General features: G+C 45.5%; 1 protein-coding gene across 1 annotated transcript in view; it reads left to right on the forward strand.

Moving 5' to 3' along the window:
* The window catches only part of AKNA (AT-hook transcription factor), a 67,438-nt gene that overhangs the window by 34,626 nt on the left and 12,519 nt on the right, over positions 1 to 20,293 (forward strand). The window contains 8 exon segments of the mRNA XM_087704658.1: positions 1,177 to 1,301; positions 3,246 to 3,465; positions 4,047 to 4,204; positions 5,395 to 5,541; positions 10,234 to 10,489; positions 10,492 to 10,506; positions 17,853 to 17,959; positions 20,029 to 20,255. Coding sequence (XP_087560784.1) covers positions 1,177 to 1,301; positions 3,246 to 3,465; positions 4,047 to 4,204; positions 5,395 to 5,541; positions 10,234 to 10,489; positions 10,492 to 10,506; positions 17,853 to 17,959; positions 20,029 to 20,255 — 1,255 coding nt within the window.

The following is a 20,293-nucleotide window of genomic DNA, read 5'->3' on the forward strand; positions in this document are numbered from 1 at the left end:
AGCTGTCAGGGTTCCGACGGATGGCCTAATTAAATCATGAGCCTCGAGCCAAGCTTCAAAAGAAATCCAGTTATTTATTAGGAGCAACAAGTCCGCATGTACTCAAGTGAAGCCAGCTCTGACCCCACATAATTTACGGCCCAATTATGACCCTGTTCTTCCCCCCCTCCCAGGGTGTGTCATAAATTACATTCTGCAATGGAGCTGTAGAAATCACGCCCCTCCGGCTGTTGCAGGTAACCTAGGATACAGCCTTGAGAAAGGTAGGCGTGGAATGTGCTTCTGCCATTCTGCTCCATCAGATTTCCCCTCCTCTTGCCTATGGCAACTCGAGAGCAGGTCAGGGATGCTTTGCGAGTTGACGGTAACATCTCAATAGTAGAATCAGAAATGACGCTCCTATGGCCATAAACACAATGCAGGTAATCCTTGACTTACGACCACAATGGAGTCCAGCATTTCTGTTGCTCAGTGAGACAATGGTTAGGTGAGCTTTGCTCCAGTTTACGATGTTTTTGCCACCGTTGTTAGGCGAATCACTGCAGTTGTTACATTGTAAGTATGAGTTGCCAAACGTCTGAACTTTGATCACATGATTCCCCAGGAGGCTGCAATGGTGTTAAGTATGAAAAATGGCCCCCTAGCCATTTTCGTTCAATGTCATTGTAACTTTGAACAATCACTAAAAGGACCGTGGTAAGTTGAGTGTCAGGCCTGCAATTATATTCCTTTTAGAATTTTGGCCTGCCATACTTTCTCTTATTTCATTATGCTGTTTCATTAGTATAGTTGATGGGAGGGGGGAATAGAAGGAGTAGGATTGTGGAATGTATTGTTTTCATTCTTTACTAGAAGCTCAAGGTCATCCTTTGTCTCCGTACTTTGACACCTGACCGGAAGCAGCTGGGTGTGGATGCCAGCGTGGAAGAAGAAGATTGGACCATGTGATGGATTGTGGGTGTGGGGACAAGATGATGAACTGTTAACTGGGTGGAATTCTGATGTCATTTCCAGTATTGGGATTCCATAGCACGATGCCAACATGTCTGTCTTATTAAATTGGAACTTTAAGGATAGCTCTGCCTTGGACTCTGATTTAATTCTTCATGATATTTGGAACACTGACATTGAGGTTTTCTTCTACTTATTCCTCTTTCAATCTTCCTGTCTTGGCAGGGCTTTGCAAGGTTGAAGGAAGCTCAGGAGGCCTTGGAACAAGCTTATCTGCAGGGTCGGAATAAGTACCAGCAGTTGAATCACAATGGAGCTACGGAGGATCTAGGAGAATTTGACCCCAATCGGTATGTAGACACCCACCACCCAGGTTAAAAAAAAAGAGGTTCAGAAACACTCAGCTTGTCAGCTGGAAAGCTGACAGCCAGGTTTGAGTCCTGAGTGCCACGTGACAGGGCGAGTTCCCACTGCTTACCTCAACTCCTGCCCATCTAGCGGTCCGAAAGCATGCAAATGCGAATAGATAAACAGGTGCCACTTTGGTGGAAGGTAACTGCATTCTTTGCCCAGTGGCGGGATTCAAATAATTTAACAACCGGCTCTCTGTCCTAATGACCGTCCGGGTAGGCGTGGCTCAGGGGGGGGTGTCATGTGACTGGGTGGGCGTGGCCAACTCAACATCGCTCACGTCAATGGGCGCTGCTTCGCCTTAGCTTTTACAATGTAATCAGGGCTAACCGGAGAGGCAGTTTCTGTAAGCAGGGCAACAAAGATGAGGCTAGAAACAACACCAGGATGTTTCCTTCTTGCCTTCCTTACAGGATTAGCCCTGCAAAGTGGGGGAAGAACAAAATGAGATTTCTTCCAACAATCATTTCTCCCGAATAGGTGCAAACTGGCTTAATCCAACCACTGTCTATGCACCTTGATGCATAATAATGCCACCCAAATGACCATAGAAGCATTTTTGGACAACACTGTTTTTTTTTTGGCAAGAAAACAGAGATAAGCCCCCATGCCCCAGAGTTAGACATGACTGGGCAGGGGGAACCTTTGCCTTTATTTTTAAGTTGGTGGCAACTCTTGGAGATTGCACAAAATTTAAGTCTGGATAGCTTGTCTCCTCCCTTGTCCTTCAGATCTGCCAATGATAACTGGTGTCATTCACCTTTTGAGCATTGTAGATGCTTCTTCTTAGAAATTCTGTTTTATATAAAGCAGCACACAAAGCAAACACAGGGTACAGTCACCATGTGCTTTACTGCTCAACTGCATAACTGTAACAGGAAACTCTACTGGGCTTATACCATTGATCCAGCCATGACAACACTGCCATTTGCAGGCTAAATACTACGGTAATTGTTGCATAAAAATACATTCCAACAATGAATTCCAACACTTCTCCCCTTTACTTACCATCTCAACCAGCAAATATCTCCATAGGAGGTATCTGCAATTTCAGGCATATTTATTGTTGGAGATGAGCCTGTCCTCTAGAGATGGACTTGACTGGATAGATCAGGGGTCGGCAACCTTAAACACTCAAAGAGCCACAAGGGTCCTAACCGGAAGCCCCTCATTGAATTCTTGCGCCGACCGGAAGTCCGGTTCCCCCACCACAGAGTCTCCCTCCTTGCGTGGCATCCTTTTTCTTCTGCCAACCAGAAGTCCGGTTCCCCCACCATAGAGTCTCCTCCTAGTGTGGCATCCTTTTACCAACCGGTGACAGAGAGCTGCAACAGAGGGATGAAAAAAACTACATGTGGCTCCAGAGCCACGGGTTGCTGAGCCCTGGCATAGAGGAAGTCCTTACCTTTTGTTAAAATACTCATGACTGGGAGAGACATGGAAACAAGTTCGGCCATTGAATAGGTCTAGCACCTAAGTCAGCCAATGGTAGCTTAAACAGATCTGAGTCTGTGCAGAGAATTGAAACAGAAACTTAAGCAGTCTGCTGCTCTGAGAAGTAAACTAGCAGTCTGTCTGGGCTTGTCTGCTGAAATGAAGCTAATTGCTTGTGTTTGCCTGTAACTCTCCTGCCTTGTGTTTACTTAGAAGAATCATCTGTTGGTATTGTACATTTATTCATCTATTCTGATGAACATAAAGAAGTTAATGAATCCTGCTACATCAGTTATCTGTGGATAACTGGATTTGAATTTATGCAACAAACTCTGACACTTTTTAAAATGACTTTTATACCTGGTGCTATTAAAAGTATCAAGGGAGCAGGAATGTATATCCAACTCGGCAAATGAAAGATTTGAGGATTGTGGCTTCATGTTTCTCAGAGCAGTGGAAGGCAGCATCTTCCATCTGGGGCTGCGTTTGGAGGGCATGAAAGAGAAAATCGAGCAGTCTGCATGGAAACAACAAGTTGGAGCCGAGATTTCCCCACGAAGCGTCCCATCCCACCCCGGCTTCCCAGTCCATCTTTCTGAGGAACAGATGGGGACCCCAACACCTTCCCTTCGTGCTCCAGTGCCAGCTATCTGCACACCGTATCCTGAGGTAAATTCATGATTATTTAAAGGAGGAATTTTTTTTTCTGAGGGAGTGATGGAAATAGCCTGTCCAGGGAAGATTTCGATGGCAGCAGGCCTTCCTGTCCTCTACCATCCTCTGGAGTCTATTTAAGCTCACGTCGACGGCTTCAATGGCTCCATCCAGCCACCTCCTTCTCCGCCGTCCCCTTCTTCTTTAGCCCTCCATCATTCCCACCATGAGGCTCTTCTCCAGGGAGTCCTTCTTCCTTCTCATTAGGTGGCCAAAGTCTTTGAGTTTCCTCTTCAGGATCTTCTCAAGAGCAGTCAGGGTTGATCTCCTCTGATCAGTTGGATGGCCGTGCAGTCCAAGGGACTCACAGGAAGTCTTCTCCAGCACCAGAGTTCAAAGGCCTCCATTCTTTGACGCTCAGCCTTCCTTAAGGTCCAACTTTCACATATACATACATGCATACAAAATTCATAAATGACCTTTATAACTCTTCAATAATCATCACATATTTTTTTAAAGGGTTTTTATGTTGGGGCAACATCGTGAAGTGGTTTCTTTTCAACTCACTTGAGTTTTTTTCCCCATTTGCTCCTCAGGCCTCCACCCCCAAGAAGAACCTCACTCAAGGCCAGCTGGAAGGGGACTTGAGTTCCATCAGTGATGGGGCTGGTGAAGAAGATGATGATGGTTTCCTGGAGCTGCCCAAACCCTGCAAGCCTCAAGAGGAAGAAGAAATGGATTACCTTCTAGACCAGTAAGACTGTCCTTCAAGTTCATGTCCACCCATGGGGAAAACAGGAAGCCCAAACTGTGAAAGGGAGGGGTTCCTCTAAGCTTCACCCACTTTCACTCCTGAATTCACTCATTCAGACCTGGCACCATCATATCTGGAAGTTGCCACCTGATCTTGAGGTCATCCAAGCTTCATGGCAGGATGAAAGAGAAGACTTTTTCCATTGCCCTGGGTACTATTGAGAGTAGATCAGATTTTATTTCATTTTATTTATTTAGTTTGTCGAACAGGTACAAGATAACAGGTATAAGTATATGGACATGAACTAAGGAAATGAGTACAAATCAATGGGGACAGTAGGACAGGGACGGAAGGCACGCTGGTGCGCTAATGCACGGCCCCTTTACGGACCTCTTAGGAATGGGGTGAGGTCCAAGGTGGACAGTTTGAGGTTGAAGCTATGGGGGTTTGAAGAAGTAACAACGGAGTCAGGAAGAGCATTCCAGGCGTTGACCACTCTGTGGCTGAAGTCGTATTTTCCGCAATCGAGTTTGGAGCAGTTGACCTTGAGTTTGTATCTATTATTTGCTGCGTGTGTTATTGCGGTTGAAGCTGAAGTAGTCATTGATAAGTAGGACGTTGTAGCAGACAATTTTGTGTACTGTGCTTAGGTCAGACCGTAGGCGGCACAGTTCCAGGTGGTCCAAGCCCAAAATTTTGAGCCTGGTGGCATCAGGGATCCTATTATGAACAAAGGAGTGGAGGATTCATCTCATGAAATACCTCTGGACCTGCTCAATTGTATTAATGTCCAATATACAGTGTGGATTCCAGGCAGACGAGCTGTATTCGAGGATTGGTCTGGCAAAGGTTTTGTATGCCCTAGTTTGCAGTACAGTGTTACCGGAGAAGTAGTTTCACAAAATTAGGTTAACAACTCTTAATGCCTTTTGGGCAATGCTGTTAACAATGCGCTCTGGAGTTTAGATCTTTTGAGATGACTACTCCTATTTCCTTGACAGAGTGATGCTCATCTACGAGGACGTATCCACCCAGCTTGTATTTGCCATTCTGATTTTTGTTGCCAAGGTGTAAGGCAGAGCATTTGTTAGATGGGAGAAGTTGAAAGCAAAAGCACAGAAAATCTTACTTGGTACTCCAGATGTGTGAGGTTTTCTGTCCCAACTCAGCTTCCCACTTTGCATTCCAAGGTGCAGCAGCTTCAGATCTTTGCCAGAGGCCTTGAGTCACAAACACAACGGAGAAGAACTGGGCGGTAAAACTGCTGCGGCGGCTGGGACCAAGGGTGGCTCCCTGCAGAAGGCCTCTGCGTCTAAGAAAACCCCTCCTGCCTCCAAGTAAGTCCACGAGAAAACAATCCGAGCGACTTCGTTTTCTTGGAAGATCCAAGACCAACCTTAACAGGGCCAAGAAAAGTTTGTTTTCTGGACTCCCTACTGTTCTGAGTTTCATAAGAAATAGAATAACAGAAAAACAGAGTTTGAAGGGGCCTGGGAGGTCTTCTAGTCCAACCCCCTGCTCAATCAGGAGTCCCTATACCGTATCAGACAGGTGGCTGTCCAGTCTTTTCTTAAAAGCCTCCAGTGATGAAGCACTCACAACTTCTGGTGGCAAGTAGTTCCACTGATTAATTGTTCTCACTCTCAGGAAATTTCTCCTTAGTTCTAGGTTGCTTCTCTCCTTGATGTGTGGGTGTAAGAGAGAGGGGAAGGAGGGAGAGGGAAAGAGGGAGATAAAAGAGAAACACACACATACACACACCACACACACAGAGTTTGTTAGTTTTCCTGTGTTTTCTCCATAGACACACCCTGGAAAGACCTAAATTCATTTTGCGCTTCTAAATTTGGGCAGGCGAGGCATAAAGGACCTCAGAGGAGGAGGAGGAGGGTGGAAATTAGAATAATTCTGGGCCATCAAACAGAAACGGAATAACAGAGTTGGAAGGGACCTTGGAGGTCTTCTAGTCCAACCTCCTGCACAAGCAGGAGACCTTATCCCATCCCAGACAAATAGCTGTCCAATCTCTTCTTGAAAACCCTCCCCCAGTGTTGGAGCACGCACAACGTCTGGAGGCAAGTTGTCCCACTGGTTAATTGTTTTTGCTGTCAGGAAATTTCTCCTTAGTTCTAGGTTGCTTCTCTCCTGGATTAGTTTCCACCCATTGCTTCTTGTTTTGCCCTCAGGTGCTTTGGAGAATAGCTTGACTCCCTCTTCTTTGGGGCAACCCCTGAGATATTGGAAGACTGCTATCCTATCACCCCTAATCCTTCTTTTCACACACTCTTCTTTGGTGGCAGCCCCTCGGATGTTGAAAGATTATCATGTTGCCCCCCACACTCCTTTCTTTCACCTCCTCTTTGCGTCCCCTCTAGTCCTTCTTTTCGTTAAACCAGACATGCCCCGTTCCTGCGACCATTCTTCACAGTTCCCAGTTTAAGCCACGCACGCGAAACCACGGACCGACGGAAGAAATGGGCATCCACGGAAGAAAGAGCGAAAAAAAGAAGAAGCCTATTTTAGCATGTGAGGGGCATAAAGTGGAAAGCAAAAAAGATTAATTAAACCCTCCTCAAACAGAAGGAATTAATCTCCTGGGACTAATCAAAACCAAAGTTTAAGAGTTGTGGACAGCAACGCTTCCAACTTGAAAAAATTCACATTCGAAGCCTGATTTTTTTTAAAGCCTATTTGGCTGGGTTATTTTTTTACAAGAGCTATTCAGTCCCCTTCTTTTTTTTTTCCTCCCCCTGGTTTTTTGGGCATTGCGGGATGTGACTAAAATTAGAAAGAGGGCTTGGCATTTTTTTTTAGCTGCATCATCTGAAGCTGTGGAACAAAGGCATCTTTGCGTTTTCTTGTTTTCTTTCCGAGATTCGTTCAAAACGGCTTTAGCCTCTTTCTCTCTCTCTTTCTCTCTTTCTCTCTCATTCTCTCTTTCTCTCTCTCTCTCTCTCTCATTCTCTCATTCTCTCTCTCTCTCTTTCTCGCTCATTCTCTCTCTTTCTCTGTCTCTTTCTCTCTCTCTCTCTCTCTCTCTCATTCTTTCTCTTATTCTCTCTCTCTTATTCTCTCTCTCTCTCATTCTCTCTTTCTCTCTCTCTCTCATTCTCTTTCTCTTTCCCTCATTCTCTCTCATTCTCTCTTTCTCTCTCTCTCTCTCTCTCATTCTCTCATTCTCTGTCTCTCTCTTTCTCGCTCATTCTCTCTCTTTCTCTGTCTCTTTCTCTCTCTCTCTCTCTCTCTCTCTCATTCTTTCTCTTATTCTCTCTCTCTTATTCTCTCTCTCTCTCATTCTCTCTTTCTCTCTCTCTCTCATTCTCTTTCTCTTTCCCTCATTCTCTCTCATTCTCTCTTTCTCTCTCATTCTCTCTTTCTCTTTCATTCTCTCTCTCATTCTCTCTCTTTCTCTCTCTCTCTTATTCTCTCTCTCTTATTCTCTCTCTCTCTCATTCTCTCTTTCTCTCTCTCTCTCATTCTCTTTCTCTTTCCCTCATTCTCTCTCATTCTCTCTTTCTCTCTCTCTCTCTCTCTCATTCTCTCATTCTCTGTCTCTCTCTTTCTCGCTCATTCTCTCTCTTTCTCTGTCTCTTTCTCTCTCTCTCTCTCTCTCTCTCATTCTTTCTCTTATTCTCTCTCTCTTATTCTCTCTCTCTCTCATTCTCTCTTTCTCTCTCTCTCTCATTCTCTTTCTCTTTCCCTCATTCTCTCTCATTCTCTCTTTCTCTCTCATTCTCTCTTTCTCTTTCATTCTCTCTCTCATTCTCTCTCTTTCTCTCTCTCTCTCATTCTCTCTCTCTTTCTTTCTCTCTTTCTTTCTCTCTCATTCTCTCTCTCATTCTCTCTCTCATTCTCTCTCTCTTTCTCTCTCTCTTTCTCTCTCTCATTCTCTCTTTCTCTCATTCTCTTTCTCTCTCTCTTTCTCTTTCTCATTCTCTCTCTCTCTCTCTCTCTCTCTCTCTCTCTCTCTCTCTCTCCCTTCCCAACCCTTTCCCCCCTCCTCCTGTCTGCTAAATGGGTTACCTTGGCAAGGAAAGGATGTCGTGGACGGGAATGCAGAAAGGGAGGGAGTAGGGAGAGGAATTTGACAGGAAGGAAGTCAAAACTCAGCGGGGGAATCTTAAAGAGGTGGGAACAACAGCCGAGAACTAACTGGGTTGTTTTTTAAATACTTTGGATTTGGCTGGGAGAGATTGTGTGTTTGGAAGCAATCCTGCTTGCCCCACTTTTCAAGATTTCAGCTCGGCACACCGCAACTCTGCCTACAAAGATTTCACTGTGCTTTTAACACTTCAGCCCCATTCTGGTTTTCCACAGGAGGTAAGGGTGGATGGAGGCTCTTAAGGAAGGAGGGAGGACTAGTTTCTAAGAAAAGAGGCAAGGAAGATTTCAATTGAAATAGAGCTGGAAGGGACCTTGGAGGTCTTCTAGTCTAACCCCCTGCTTCAGTCTCTTCTTAAAGACCTCCAATGATGGAGCACCCACAGCTTCTGGTGGCAAGTTGTTCCACTGATTAATTGTCCTCACTGTTAGGAAGTTTCTCCTTAATGCCAGGTTGTTTCTCTCCTTGATTAGTTTCCATCCATTGCTTCTTGTGTGGCCTTCGGGTGCTTTGAAAAATAAGTTGACCCCCCCTCTTCTTTGGGGCAGCCCCTCAAATACTGGAAGACTTCTATCATGTCTCCCCTAGTTCTTCTTTTTTTCTAGACTGGACTTACCCAATTCATGCAACCGTTCTTCATACGTTTTAGTCTCCAGTCCCTTGTGAATTGGGTCTAAATTGTTTGGAACTGCCTAAATAGGAGGTGTTTGCTTCACATTGCACACACCAGTTCTGGAAGAATTTGCCTGCATTTTATAAACTTGCATTTGGAAGTTCTGTTATTTTCTGGGTATTTCAGGTACCGGCCTGAAAAGCGGGTTGGACTGGAAGACCTCCAAAGTCCCCTCCAACTCTGTTATGGAATTGAATAGAATTCTTTATTGGCCAAGTGTAATTGGACACACAAGGAATATTTGTCTTTGGTGCAGATGCTCTCAGTGTACATAAAGAAAACTAAAATAGAACACATTCATCAAGAATCATAAGATACAACACTTAGTGATAGTCATAGGCTACAAATAAGCAATCAAATTATACTAGGAAACATATAAAACAATCTAAATTGTAAAGAAACAAACATGGTTATAGTCATCAGTGGGAGGAGATAGAGACTAGAAAGGAAGAGAAGAAGAATAGTAATGCAGCCTTAGTGAATAGTTTGACAGTGTTGAGGGAATTAGTTGTTTAGCAGAGTGATGGCATTCAGGAGAAAACTGTCCTTGTGTCTAGTTGTCTTGGTGTGCAGTGCCCTATAGTGTCATTTTGAGGGTAGGAGTTGAAACAATTGATGTCCAGGATGCGAGGGGTCTGTAGATATTTTCACAGCCCTCTTTTTGACTCCTGTAGTGTTACAGGTCCTCAATGGAAGGCAGATTGGTGCTAATAGTTTTTTCTGCAGTGCTGATTCTCCTCTGTGCTTTTAAATTGTGTATTGTTATGTTTGTCTTTTTTATCCCTTGTCTGTACCCCCTTCCCTGACTTGGATTGTGAGCCGCCCTGAGTCCCCTTCGGGGAAAAGGGCGGCATATAAATGCAATAAATTCCAATTCTGAGGTCCGTGTCTGTCTTGTTGGGTTGCAGAGCCAAACCAGACAGTTATGGAGGTGCAGATGACAGACTCAATAATTCCTCCATAGAACAGAATCAGCAACTCCTTGGGCAGTTTGAGCTTCCTGAGTTGGCGCAGAAAGAACATTCTTTGTTGTGCTTTTTGGATGATTTTTTTTAATGCCATTTTGGATGATGTTTTTGGTGTCCATTTTAAGTCTTGAGATAGGATAGAACCTAGAAACCTGAATTTTGTGATTCTTCCACTTGCATGTCAGGTTGTCGATTTCAACCTTGATCAGCTTCTTGGAAACATCAGTAGGTCTTTAAATTTAAGGGCTTTCTCACAAATTAACGCCGCTTTGCGTTTTTGCGATAGGGGACTTCTGGAGAAGGAGGCTCCTGAACGCTCCTTTAGAAAGCTCCAGCAGGCAACCCACAAGAGCACGCACCCGTCTTCCATCCAAGCAGAAGCAGCTCTCGGGGAATCTGCAGAGATTAGCCGCCCCACAGCTGCCGTCCACAAGACATTCCCGAGGAGGCAGCAGGCAGAGTTTTCGCCTCACAGCAGCTTGGCGAGCGTGAGGGGAAGCGTAGCATCGGAATCGGCAGCTCCGCATTCACCCGGAAGATGGACACCATGTTGCGTGAGGTAAAGTCTTGAGTTGGTGAGGGTAGAATTTCCAGGTAGTCCATCTTGCTCACTTGGGAACAGGGGTGGGTTTCAAAAATTGTTCGAACCTACTCTGTGGGTGTGGCCTCCTTTGTGGGAGTGGCTTGCCGCCCATGTGACTGGATGGGAGTGGCTTGCCACCCATGTGACCGGATATGAAGATGCCGATGACACTTGTCAGAACCACCTTAAATTACCTCACACACAGCACTGGCATGCATCAGAATATGATGCAAACTTGTTTTTTAAAAGGCATCTTTGGTTTGCATTAAAACAACTTCAACATACGCAATGTTCTGATTGCACCACAAACGCAGTAGTCATCCTTACCTTTCACAGAGGCACGGAGTTTTATAAATAGGAGCATGATAGTGTAGAATAATCATATCCAAGGACCAGTGGTGGGTTTCAAAAAATTTTTGGAAGCTCTTCTGTAGGTGTGGCCTGCTTTCCGGGTCCACTGGTGGAACCTCTTCTAACCGGTTCGGTAGATTTGACGAACCGGTTCTACCAAATAGGTGCGAACTGGTAGGAACCCACCTCTGCTTGGGAAGGTTAAGGAAGGAAATAGAATCTCATTTATCTCCAGAAGGAGAACTTGGAGACCAGGAGGGAGACCAGGAGGGAAATAATTCTTGGTGTCCCCATCTCAGGGGTCTTTCAGGTATTGGAGATGCTTAGAAACCTCACCACTGGACGTGGTCAAGACCACTTTGGATGGAGCTAAGTTCTTCCCTAAAGGATCCCCAAATCTCTATGGAGATCCTCAGTCATCCAAGTCATGGTTGCCCCAAAGGTCCTTTTTTTTTCAAGAGAAAACTGGACTTTCTTGTTTTTTCTTCGAAGACGTTTCATTTCTCTGTTTAGCAGATTTTTTATTATTATTATTTTTCCCTTCTACAACACCTTACAGTCATTACATCAACATTGTTACGTCATCATACCTGTACATGTATATAATATTTCGCTTCTATATTTACACACCTTTATACACAGTTCTATATATATTTATATATATATTGTTTTTCGGCTTAATTAATTTTATTCTTGTTCTGCAGCCATTTGTACCAATTGTTCCAAATTTCATAATATTCTGACTCTTCTTTATCTTTTAATTTCAGTGTTAATTTGTCCATCTCTGCACAATCCAAAGTTTTTTTTTAATCCCTAATTCGTCCGAGGGGGTATTATTTTGTTTCCAGCGTTGGGCAAATGCTATTCTAGCTGTAGTTAGCAGATGTGTTAATATGTACTTAATTTTCTTTGTATATTTCCCTTTGATTATTCCCAGCAGAAAGATTTCGGGTTTGTATTTTATCTGTTCTCCTGTAATTTCTTGCACCGAAGGGGGCGGAGCTGCAGCCGGTGCAGCTGGAGCGTGTTTGCAGTAGTGCCTCTCGGTTTTATTTTATTTTATCAATTTTTAGTACTCCTACTTGATTCTTTTTTATTTAATTAACATTTTTTGGTGGAGATAACAGCGTAGAGCATAATACATACAAAAACATTTGTTGCTGCCGAAGATTTAAATAAGCATGGGAAAAAGAAAGAAACGCCATGGCACCAGCCCAGGATCTCTTCCTCCAGTGAAGACAGCAAAACAACCACGAATTGAGGAGCTCTTTGTTGGCAAGAGATCTGTAAGTAAAACTAACCCCCCCATCTCCAACAATCTGGAGAGATTAGAACAGGACCGGCAAAATGATATGGCAAATCAGCATTTACTAGACTTCTCCAATCTGGTGGAGGGGGGAAAAAATGATTGCCAGCTCTTATCACAAACAACTAGCCCAACAACCTCCTTTATTGAGTCTAAGTTAGAAAGAAGGCAAAGAACAACCAGATAATTCAGAGTATGGAGAGTTTACCCTGGGAAAATTCAACCGAGTTTATGGCAAAGCAATGCCTTCTCACAGCGCAAACGGTGGTCTCAATATTTGAACAATTAATTGCCATCCAACATGATGTAGAGTCATTGAAAAAAGATTTAGCTGTTTTTCTTCAAATGCAATATCGGGACCCAAGAACTCCCACTAAAGTGCTGGCAGAAGATTTGATTAACTCCCATTCGCAGGATAAGGAAAAGGAAAAAGAACAAAGAGCCAGAGAAACAGAGAAACAGTTAAAGAGACAGATAAAAGGAAGCAGTCCTCTCAGAAAAACAGTCCTCCCCCAGACAAGGCATCGAGAGGAAAAGGTATCAAAAAAGAAGAAATCAGGAAAGAATCCCTCCCTCAATTACAACCATCACATCGCTCGCTACAAACACAAAGGACAGCTTTTAGAATCCATTTGAACAGACTTAATTATGGACGTTGGAATTCCAGAAGTGCAATATTAAATTCCCTAAGCCAGTTTCTTCACTGTCACAGGGGCATGATTGATCTCCGTGCTGTGGAGTGGTTACCTGAGGCCCCAAATTGGAAGTGGGTCCTTTTGTCTTTCAAACAGCCCACCATACCTCAGATGTTATTCAAGATGAAGGCATTTTTAGCCTCCTTCCAAATCTTTCCCATCAGAGTCTTTGGTGAGGAAAGGGTTATCCCGTTAATAACTAACATGCGAGCCTCCAAGGCGAATGACACCACCTCATTTTCAACCTTGGAAAAGAAAGAGACTGAGAGTGGGAGTAAACCAATCTTGCACAGAGAAGAGATACTTAACAGCACAGAAGCTAGCCTCATTAACGCCGAGCCGAGGTGGCGCAGTGGTTAGGGTGCAGTATTGCCACTCTTCAGCTGACTGTTATCTGCAGTTCAGCGGTTCTAATCTCACCGGCTCAAGGTTGACTCAGCCTTCCATCCTTCCGAGGTGGGTGAAATGAGGACCCAGATTGTTGTTGGGGGCGATATACTGACTCTGTAAACCGCTTAGAGAGGGCTGAAAGCCCTATGAAGCGGTATATAAGTCTAACTGCTATTGCTAACTGCTATTTTGGTGCTCTCCCAAGGAAAGAACAAGACAATATATTATTCAAGCTAGAAAATTTAAAGAAATCCTTATTGGTCACAATGGACACAGCAGAGCCACTTATAGACCTGGTTTCCCCAATAATTGAGCCTCTCACTTCCCCCCCCCCCCCGAGGGCAAGAGATTGCATGAATTCAAGATCATAGAAAATAGAAGCCAAGACCCAAAGGGGGTATTAGAGGCCCCAGAAGAGATGGAGATGTTTTCATCCCTGTATGAAAATTCCATGGCACCTTCATCACCGCCAGCTCCAAACCAAGATACTGAGAGTCAACTCATGAAAGAGCCACCATTGCAAAAAATGAAAGATGAGCTAATAACGCCTTGCCCTACAACCAGAGAAGAGGCTATTACTCTGTACTATTACACTGCGAGCTATACAGAGCTTGTAGGTCTGCATATATTCTCCCCTTATTAGAGAGATTGCCAGGGAGGGCAGACAATGTTTATCTAGGCTTTCTCCTCCAGGACACTAACCCGGTTACCACGCATGCAGTGCAGGGGTGGGTTTCTCGCCCCATTCCAACCGGATCGGTTGGAACGAGGCCGGCGGTGTCCTCGCGCACGCACGTGGCGTCCTCGCGCACGCACGCGGCGTCCTCGCGCACGCACGTGCACGCACGCAGCATGCGCATGCGTACTAGCGTCTGCGCGATGCTCCAGCTGCTCCTGGATCGCGCAGGCGTTCTGCGCATGCGTGGAAAGCGCAGAATTTGTAAAAACCGGGTAAGGAGCGGGCGCGGGTGTGCGGGCGCGTGGGTGCGGGGGGGGGGGGCTTCGCCGTTCCCGGAAGTTACTTACTTCCGGGTTCGGCGACCAACCGGATCGCAGGGACCGGTGCGAACCGGTCGAAACCCACCCCTGATGCAGTGGCAAAGTTCTGTGCTGCTGCAATGTCCATAAGAACAAAATTGGCTACAGTATAGAACCATCTTGTACCAATTATCTGGACATACCTTTAACAATCTTTGGACCATAATGTTATTATCCACTTTTAATGGAAATACTTTTAATTATATTTTAATGTTAGTATTTTTAATATAGTGTAAAGACAAATGTATATTGCTGGTCTTTGACCGTAATAAAGATCTTACTTACTTACTTACTTACTTCTTGCACCCATTTCCAAATTTTTGTCCAATATTTTTGTGTTTCCGGGCAGGTCAACCATATGTGATAATAAGTCCCTTGTACTTTTTTACACTTCCAGCAGGTCGGTTTCATGTTTGGGTACATTTTAGCCAATCTTGTTGGTGATAAATGCCAACGATAAAACATTTTGTATGTATTTTCTCTAAGTGCTGCTGATCGTGTTAGTTTATAATTTGTGTTCCAAATCCTTTCCCAATCCGCTACATCTATGTAGTTACCAACGTTTTTGGCCCACGCAAAGACATTTCATTTCTCATCCAAGAAGCTTCTCCAGATCTTGACCAGATAGTGGAAAATGGAAGGATTTTTATTCCTTGCAGACAGCTGGTCATTTGCATCCTTTTAGAAGGTCATTGAGGCCCCCTGAAGATTTTTCTATGTCTTCAGTGCCTCCTGAGTAGCACTAATGGCTCCTGCAGTCTGCAATTTTGCTCTGGAACTCCATTCCTATTCCCGCACCATTCCAAGGGTGTTCATCCCAAATTGTGTAGCTAAAAGTATGTAGAGAGATTCTCGGTCACCCTTCATGCCATGGTTGTCCAAAAGATGCTTTTTTTTTTCCCAACCCATTCGGCAGGACACATGCTTGACCTTGTATTTCTCTCGGAGCAGTGGATGTGTGATCTTGGTCTGAGGGGGAGTGACATCATACCCCTGTCGTGGTCAGACCATTGCCTACTGAGGCTCGACTTCCGGAGGCCAAACCCCCACTGTAGGGAGGAGGAACCGACCAGGTGGTTCCGCCCCAGGCGTCTTATGGAGCCAGTAAGGTTCCAGACAGAGCTTGGGGTTATTCCTGATACTTTCACCCACAGTCCGGCAGAGACTCTGGCTGCTGCGTGGCACTCGGCAGCGTCAGAGGCCCTCGACCGGATTGCGCCACTGCGGCCCCTCCGAGGCGGCGGATCCCGGAGACCACCTTGGTTCACCGAGGAGCTCCGGGAGATGAAGCGCCGGAGGAGATGCCTAGAGCACCGTTGGAGGTCCGATAAGTCCGCAGCGAACCGAGCAATGGTAACCACCTGCACCAGGGAATACACTAGGGCACTTAGGACAGCTAAAAGATCACATATAGCCTCCCTGGTTGCGTCCGCTGAGTCCCGCCCAGCCGCCCTGTTTAGGATAACCCGCTCCCTGTTGAACAAAAGGGAGGCGGGGGAACCCTTGCAGGGCAGAGCTGAAGAATATGCCCAATTCTTAGCGGACAAAATTGCTCGGTTTCGGACGGACTTGGACTCCACACCTGCAGTTCCAGCCGAGACTCAGGGGGACCAAGTTCAACAGCCCTGGGTTGAGTTTCAGGAGGTTACCCCCAGGGATGTGGACAAGGCCATGAGAGCTGTGAGTTCCTCCACCTGTGCTCTGGATCCGTGTCCCTCATGGCTGGTTTCTAACTGCAGTGAGGTGACACGAGGCTGGATCCAGGCGGTTGTAACCGCCTCCCTTCGGGAGGGGAACTTCCCCGCCGCACTGAAGGCGGCGGTGGTGAGACCCCTCCTGAAGAAGCCATCCCTAGATCCAGCTGTCCTTAATAACTACCGCCCGGTCTCCAACCTCCCCTTTCTGGGGAAGGTTGTTGAGAAGGTGGTGGCCTTCCAGCTCCAACGGTCCTTGGAGGAAGCAGACTATCTAGACCCCTTCCAGTCAGGCTTCAGACCCGGTTACAGCACTGAAACCGCCTTGGTCGCATTGATGGATGATCTTTGGAGAGCCAGAGATGAAGGACATCCCTCCATCCTGGTCCTCCTTGACCTCTCAGCGGCTTTCGATACCATCGACCATGGTATCCTTCTGCGAAGACTGCGGGAGGTGGGAGTGGGAGGCACCGTGCTACGGTGGTTCTCCTCCTACCTCTCGGACAGGTCGCAGTCGGTGTTAGTGGGAGGGCAGAGATCGTCCCCAAGGCCCCTGAAATATGGGGTGCCGCAGGGTTCGGTCTTATCCCCCCTACTATTTAACATTTACATGAAACCGCTGGGAGAGATCATCCGTAGGCACGGGATTAGATACCATCAATACGCGGACGATACTCAATTGTATCTGTCCGCCCCGTGCCAAATCAATGAAGCGGTTGACGTAATGGACCGGTGGCTTGAAGCCGTCATGGACTGGATGAGGATTAACAAGCTTGTGCTCAACCCAGAAAAGACCGAGTGGCTGTTGTGTTTTCCTCCCAAAAATTCGGCTACTAATCCAACACTCAGGCTGGGGGGTCAAATTCTACACCCCTCAGAGAGGGTTCGCAACTTGGGAGTCCTCCTGGATCCACAGCTGTCATTCGACCATCATATAGCGGCTGTGACCAGGGGGGCATTTGCCCAGGTACGCCTGGTGCGCCAGTTGCGACCCTACCTGAATCGGGAGGCCCTCACAACAGTCACTCGGGCCCTCGTGATTTCTAGGCTGGAATACTGCAATGTGCTCTACATGGGGCTGCCCTTGAGGAGCATCCGGCGACTTCAGCTAGTGCAGAACGCAGCCGCGCGAGTGATTGCGGGTGCACCCCGATTCACCCGCATTACACCTATCCTCCGCGAGCTGCGCTGGCTACCTGTCGATCTCCGGATGCGCTTCAAGGTGCTATTGATCACCTATAAAGCCCTACATGGCAGTGGATCTGGATACTTGAGAGACCGCCTTCTGCCAATTACCTCCCTACGACCTATAAGATCCCATAGGTTAGGCCTCCTCCGCATCCCATCGGCCAGCCAATGTCGGCTGGCAACCACAAGGAGGAGGGCCTTCTCAGCAGCGGCCCCGACCCTTTGGAACGAGCTCCCCGTAGAGATTCGTACCCTCTCCACCGTCCAGGCCTTCCGCACAGCCTTGAAGAACTGGCTCGCCCGTCAGGCCTGGGGATAAGGACCATTACCCCGCCCGAATGTTGTATGCATGTTGCGTATTATTTTATTATGTGTTGTCGTCTTAGTATTGTATTCCCCCCTCCCTGGTTTTCTGTGAGCCGCCCTGAGTCCCCTCAGGGAAAAGGGCGGCCTACAAATAAAATCAATTCAAATTCAAAATTCAATTCAAATTCAAGAGGCAACTGGACTTTCTCATTTTTCTTTGACGACGTTTCACTTCTCATCCAAGAAGCTTCTTCAGCTCTGCCATAGCTAAATATCTATGGACATTCTCCACCATCCAGGCCAAATGTGCTGGTAGCTCCATAAGTCTCTCTCTCTCTCTTCCCTTTGTGGCAGGACCTGCGCATCGTCTCTCCAGAGGCAGACAGTGGTTTTTTGGGGTCAGAAACCAGCAGGACATCTCCTCTGGCACAGGTGCCCAAGCACCAGTTGATAAAGATGAGGTACAGCACATTAATTATTGTCTTTTTTCCTTTATATACCTCTTTTTCAGTTGTATAACACTATCTCTTCCTGGAGTCACTCAGGTTCTTTTCTTTGACGAGAATAATCCCATTTCTCTCACTGGTCCTGCTTTTCCTTCTGCCACTTTCTCCTTTTTCTATTTTCCAGTTTCACTCACTTTCTTTTTTTGGTAAAGTATAACTTTATTATGCAATTCTTAGCAATTTTCTAAATTCTGTATGCCGCATCAGTGTTCTAGGCTGCTTGTTGTCCTCTGCCCCTGTTCTGTGAGCTTCTTGGTCAATGTGTTACTTTGGTCTAGAATGAATGGCACCATTTTTTTCAATATTCTACCAGCAAAAATGAGCTAAATAGATTTATATAGCCCAAATATTAACCAATGTATATTGTGTGGAAATGGCAACCGTCTGATATTTCAGATTCCTTATTTTTTGCATTTTGTACTTGCTTTTGTAGCTTCCAGGGAAAGCTGATTTTTGGAAGGATTGTCTTTTAGTATAAAAATTATTGGTTCACCGACAAAAGGGCGAACGACAAAAGCGCGCCCGATTAAACGCGGTGACAAAACCACGAGTTCTACACCGCGCGGACGAATGAGCGCTGAAGCGCGCCGACAACAGCGCACCAACAGAAGCGCGCTGTAAACCTAACCCGAAACCTAACCCTAACCCGAAACCTAAATCGAAACCTAACCCTAACCCTAACCCTTACCTTAACTTAAATTGCACTTCTGTCGGAGCGTTGTTGTCGGCGCGTTGATGACATCGCGTTGATGATGTCGCGGTTTTAGCGCCGCGGTTTTGTCAGCGCGCTTTTGTCATGCGCACATTTGTTGGGTCACGAATATTATTAAGCATCCTTCTGTTGCTGTTTTTAGAGAGAGAGAGATCTATTCCATTTTCACGTCTACCATTGTGTGTGTGTGTGTGTGTGTGTGTGTTTGTGTATATAGATAGCTAGATAGATAGGCAGGCAGGCAGGCAGACAGAAAGACAGACAGACAGACAGACAGATATAGATATATTTATATAGTGGTTTTTTTGTCAAATCACCTAGTATGTCCAAATATGGGAGGGAGCATACTGCTTCCCTTTTAGGCCCACTCCAGGAGCCTTTCAGGCAGGAAACCATTTTTGTGTTGCATTTGTGCTGATAAATAAATGAAGGGAGACTAGTATAGATCTATTTCACGCTATTTAGCTCTCATCAGCTAGCCATACCCTTACTGGGATTCGAACGTGGGCTGTTTTTACATGTTAGGCAGTTGTATTAGCCTCTAAGCCACAAGCTCTCCTCCCTTATCGGCTGAGCCAAGGAAATGATTAAGTGTTTTTTTTTCTTTTGTCAAAGCACCTGGTATATGCCCAAGTACGCTTAGAGGTTAATATAACTGCCTAACATGTAAAAACATCCCAAGTTCGAATCCCAGCAAGGGTATGGCTAGCTGATGAGAGCTAAATAGCTTGAAATAGATCTATAGTAGTCTCCCTTCATTTTATCAGTATCTATCTATCTATCTATCTATCTATCTATCTATCTATCTATCTATCTATCTATCTATCTATCTATCTATCTATCCATCCATCCACATCCACATCTACATCTATATCTATATCTACATCTATATATCTATCATCTATCGTGTGTGTGTGTGTGTGTGTGTGTGTGTGTGTGTGTGTGTGTGTGTGTTGTATTTGTCCTGATAAATAAATAAAGGGAGACTATTATAGATCTATTTCAAGCTATTTAGCTCTCATCAGCTAGCCATACCCTTACTGGGATTAGAACCTGTGCTTTAAATGTATGTATGTATGTATGTATGTATGTGTATACATACACACAAACACATACATACATAAACATAGACACATATATATATAATTATAATTATGCATTTTTCTTTATTCTAAACCACATTTCCAGTTTTGCACTCTTTCCCTCCAAGGTTCAGATGGTCAACAGTCAGAAAGGAAGAACATGTAGCTAAATAAGACACAAGCGTAATACACTTTACCAATCCTACATATCTGGTTTTTTTTGGTTCCAGGTCCTACAGCATCCAGAGACCTTCATCTACAATCGATATGCCTCCCCGCTCACCATCCTCAAAGAAAGCCCCAGGGGTGGTGAAGCAGCTGGGACCAGGCACATCATCTGGACAAGGGAAGCCCAATGCTGGGAGAAACAGGTCCACCTTGGCGAAAAGAAACCCCATCCAGAAGACCTCTCCCTGCAGGTGGACAAATGAAATGGAGCCGGAAGACAATGAGAACTGTGAGTTGAATTCCAGATGAGGATGGGAGATACCACCT

The sequence above is a fragment of the Thamnophis sirtalis genome, unplaced genomic scaffold, assembly GCF_051295495.1.
Source record: "Thamnophis sirtalis isolate CommonGarterSnake01/CBP01778 unplaced genomic scaffold, rThaSir2_p1.2 scaffold_2, whole genome shotgun sequence".
Taxonomy (NCBI): Eukaryota; Metazoa; Chordata; class Lepidosauria; order Squamata; family Natricidae; genus Thamnophis; species Thamnophis sirtalis.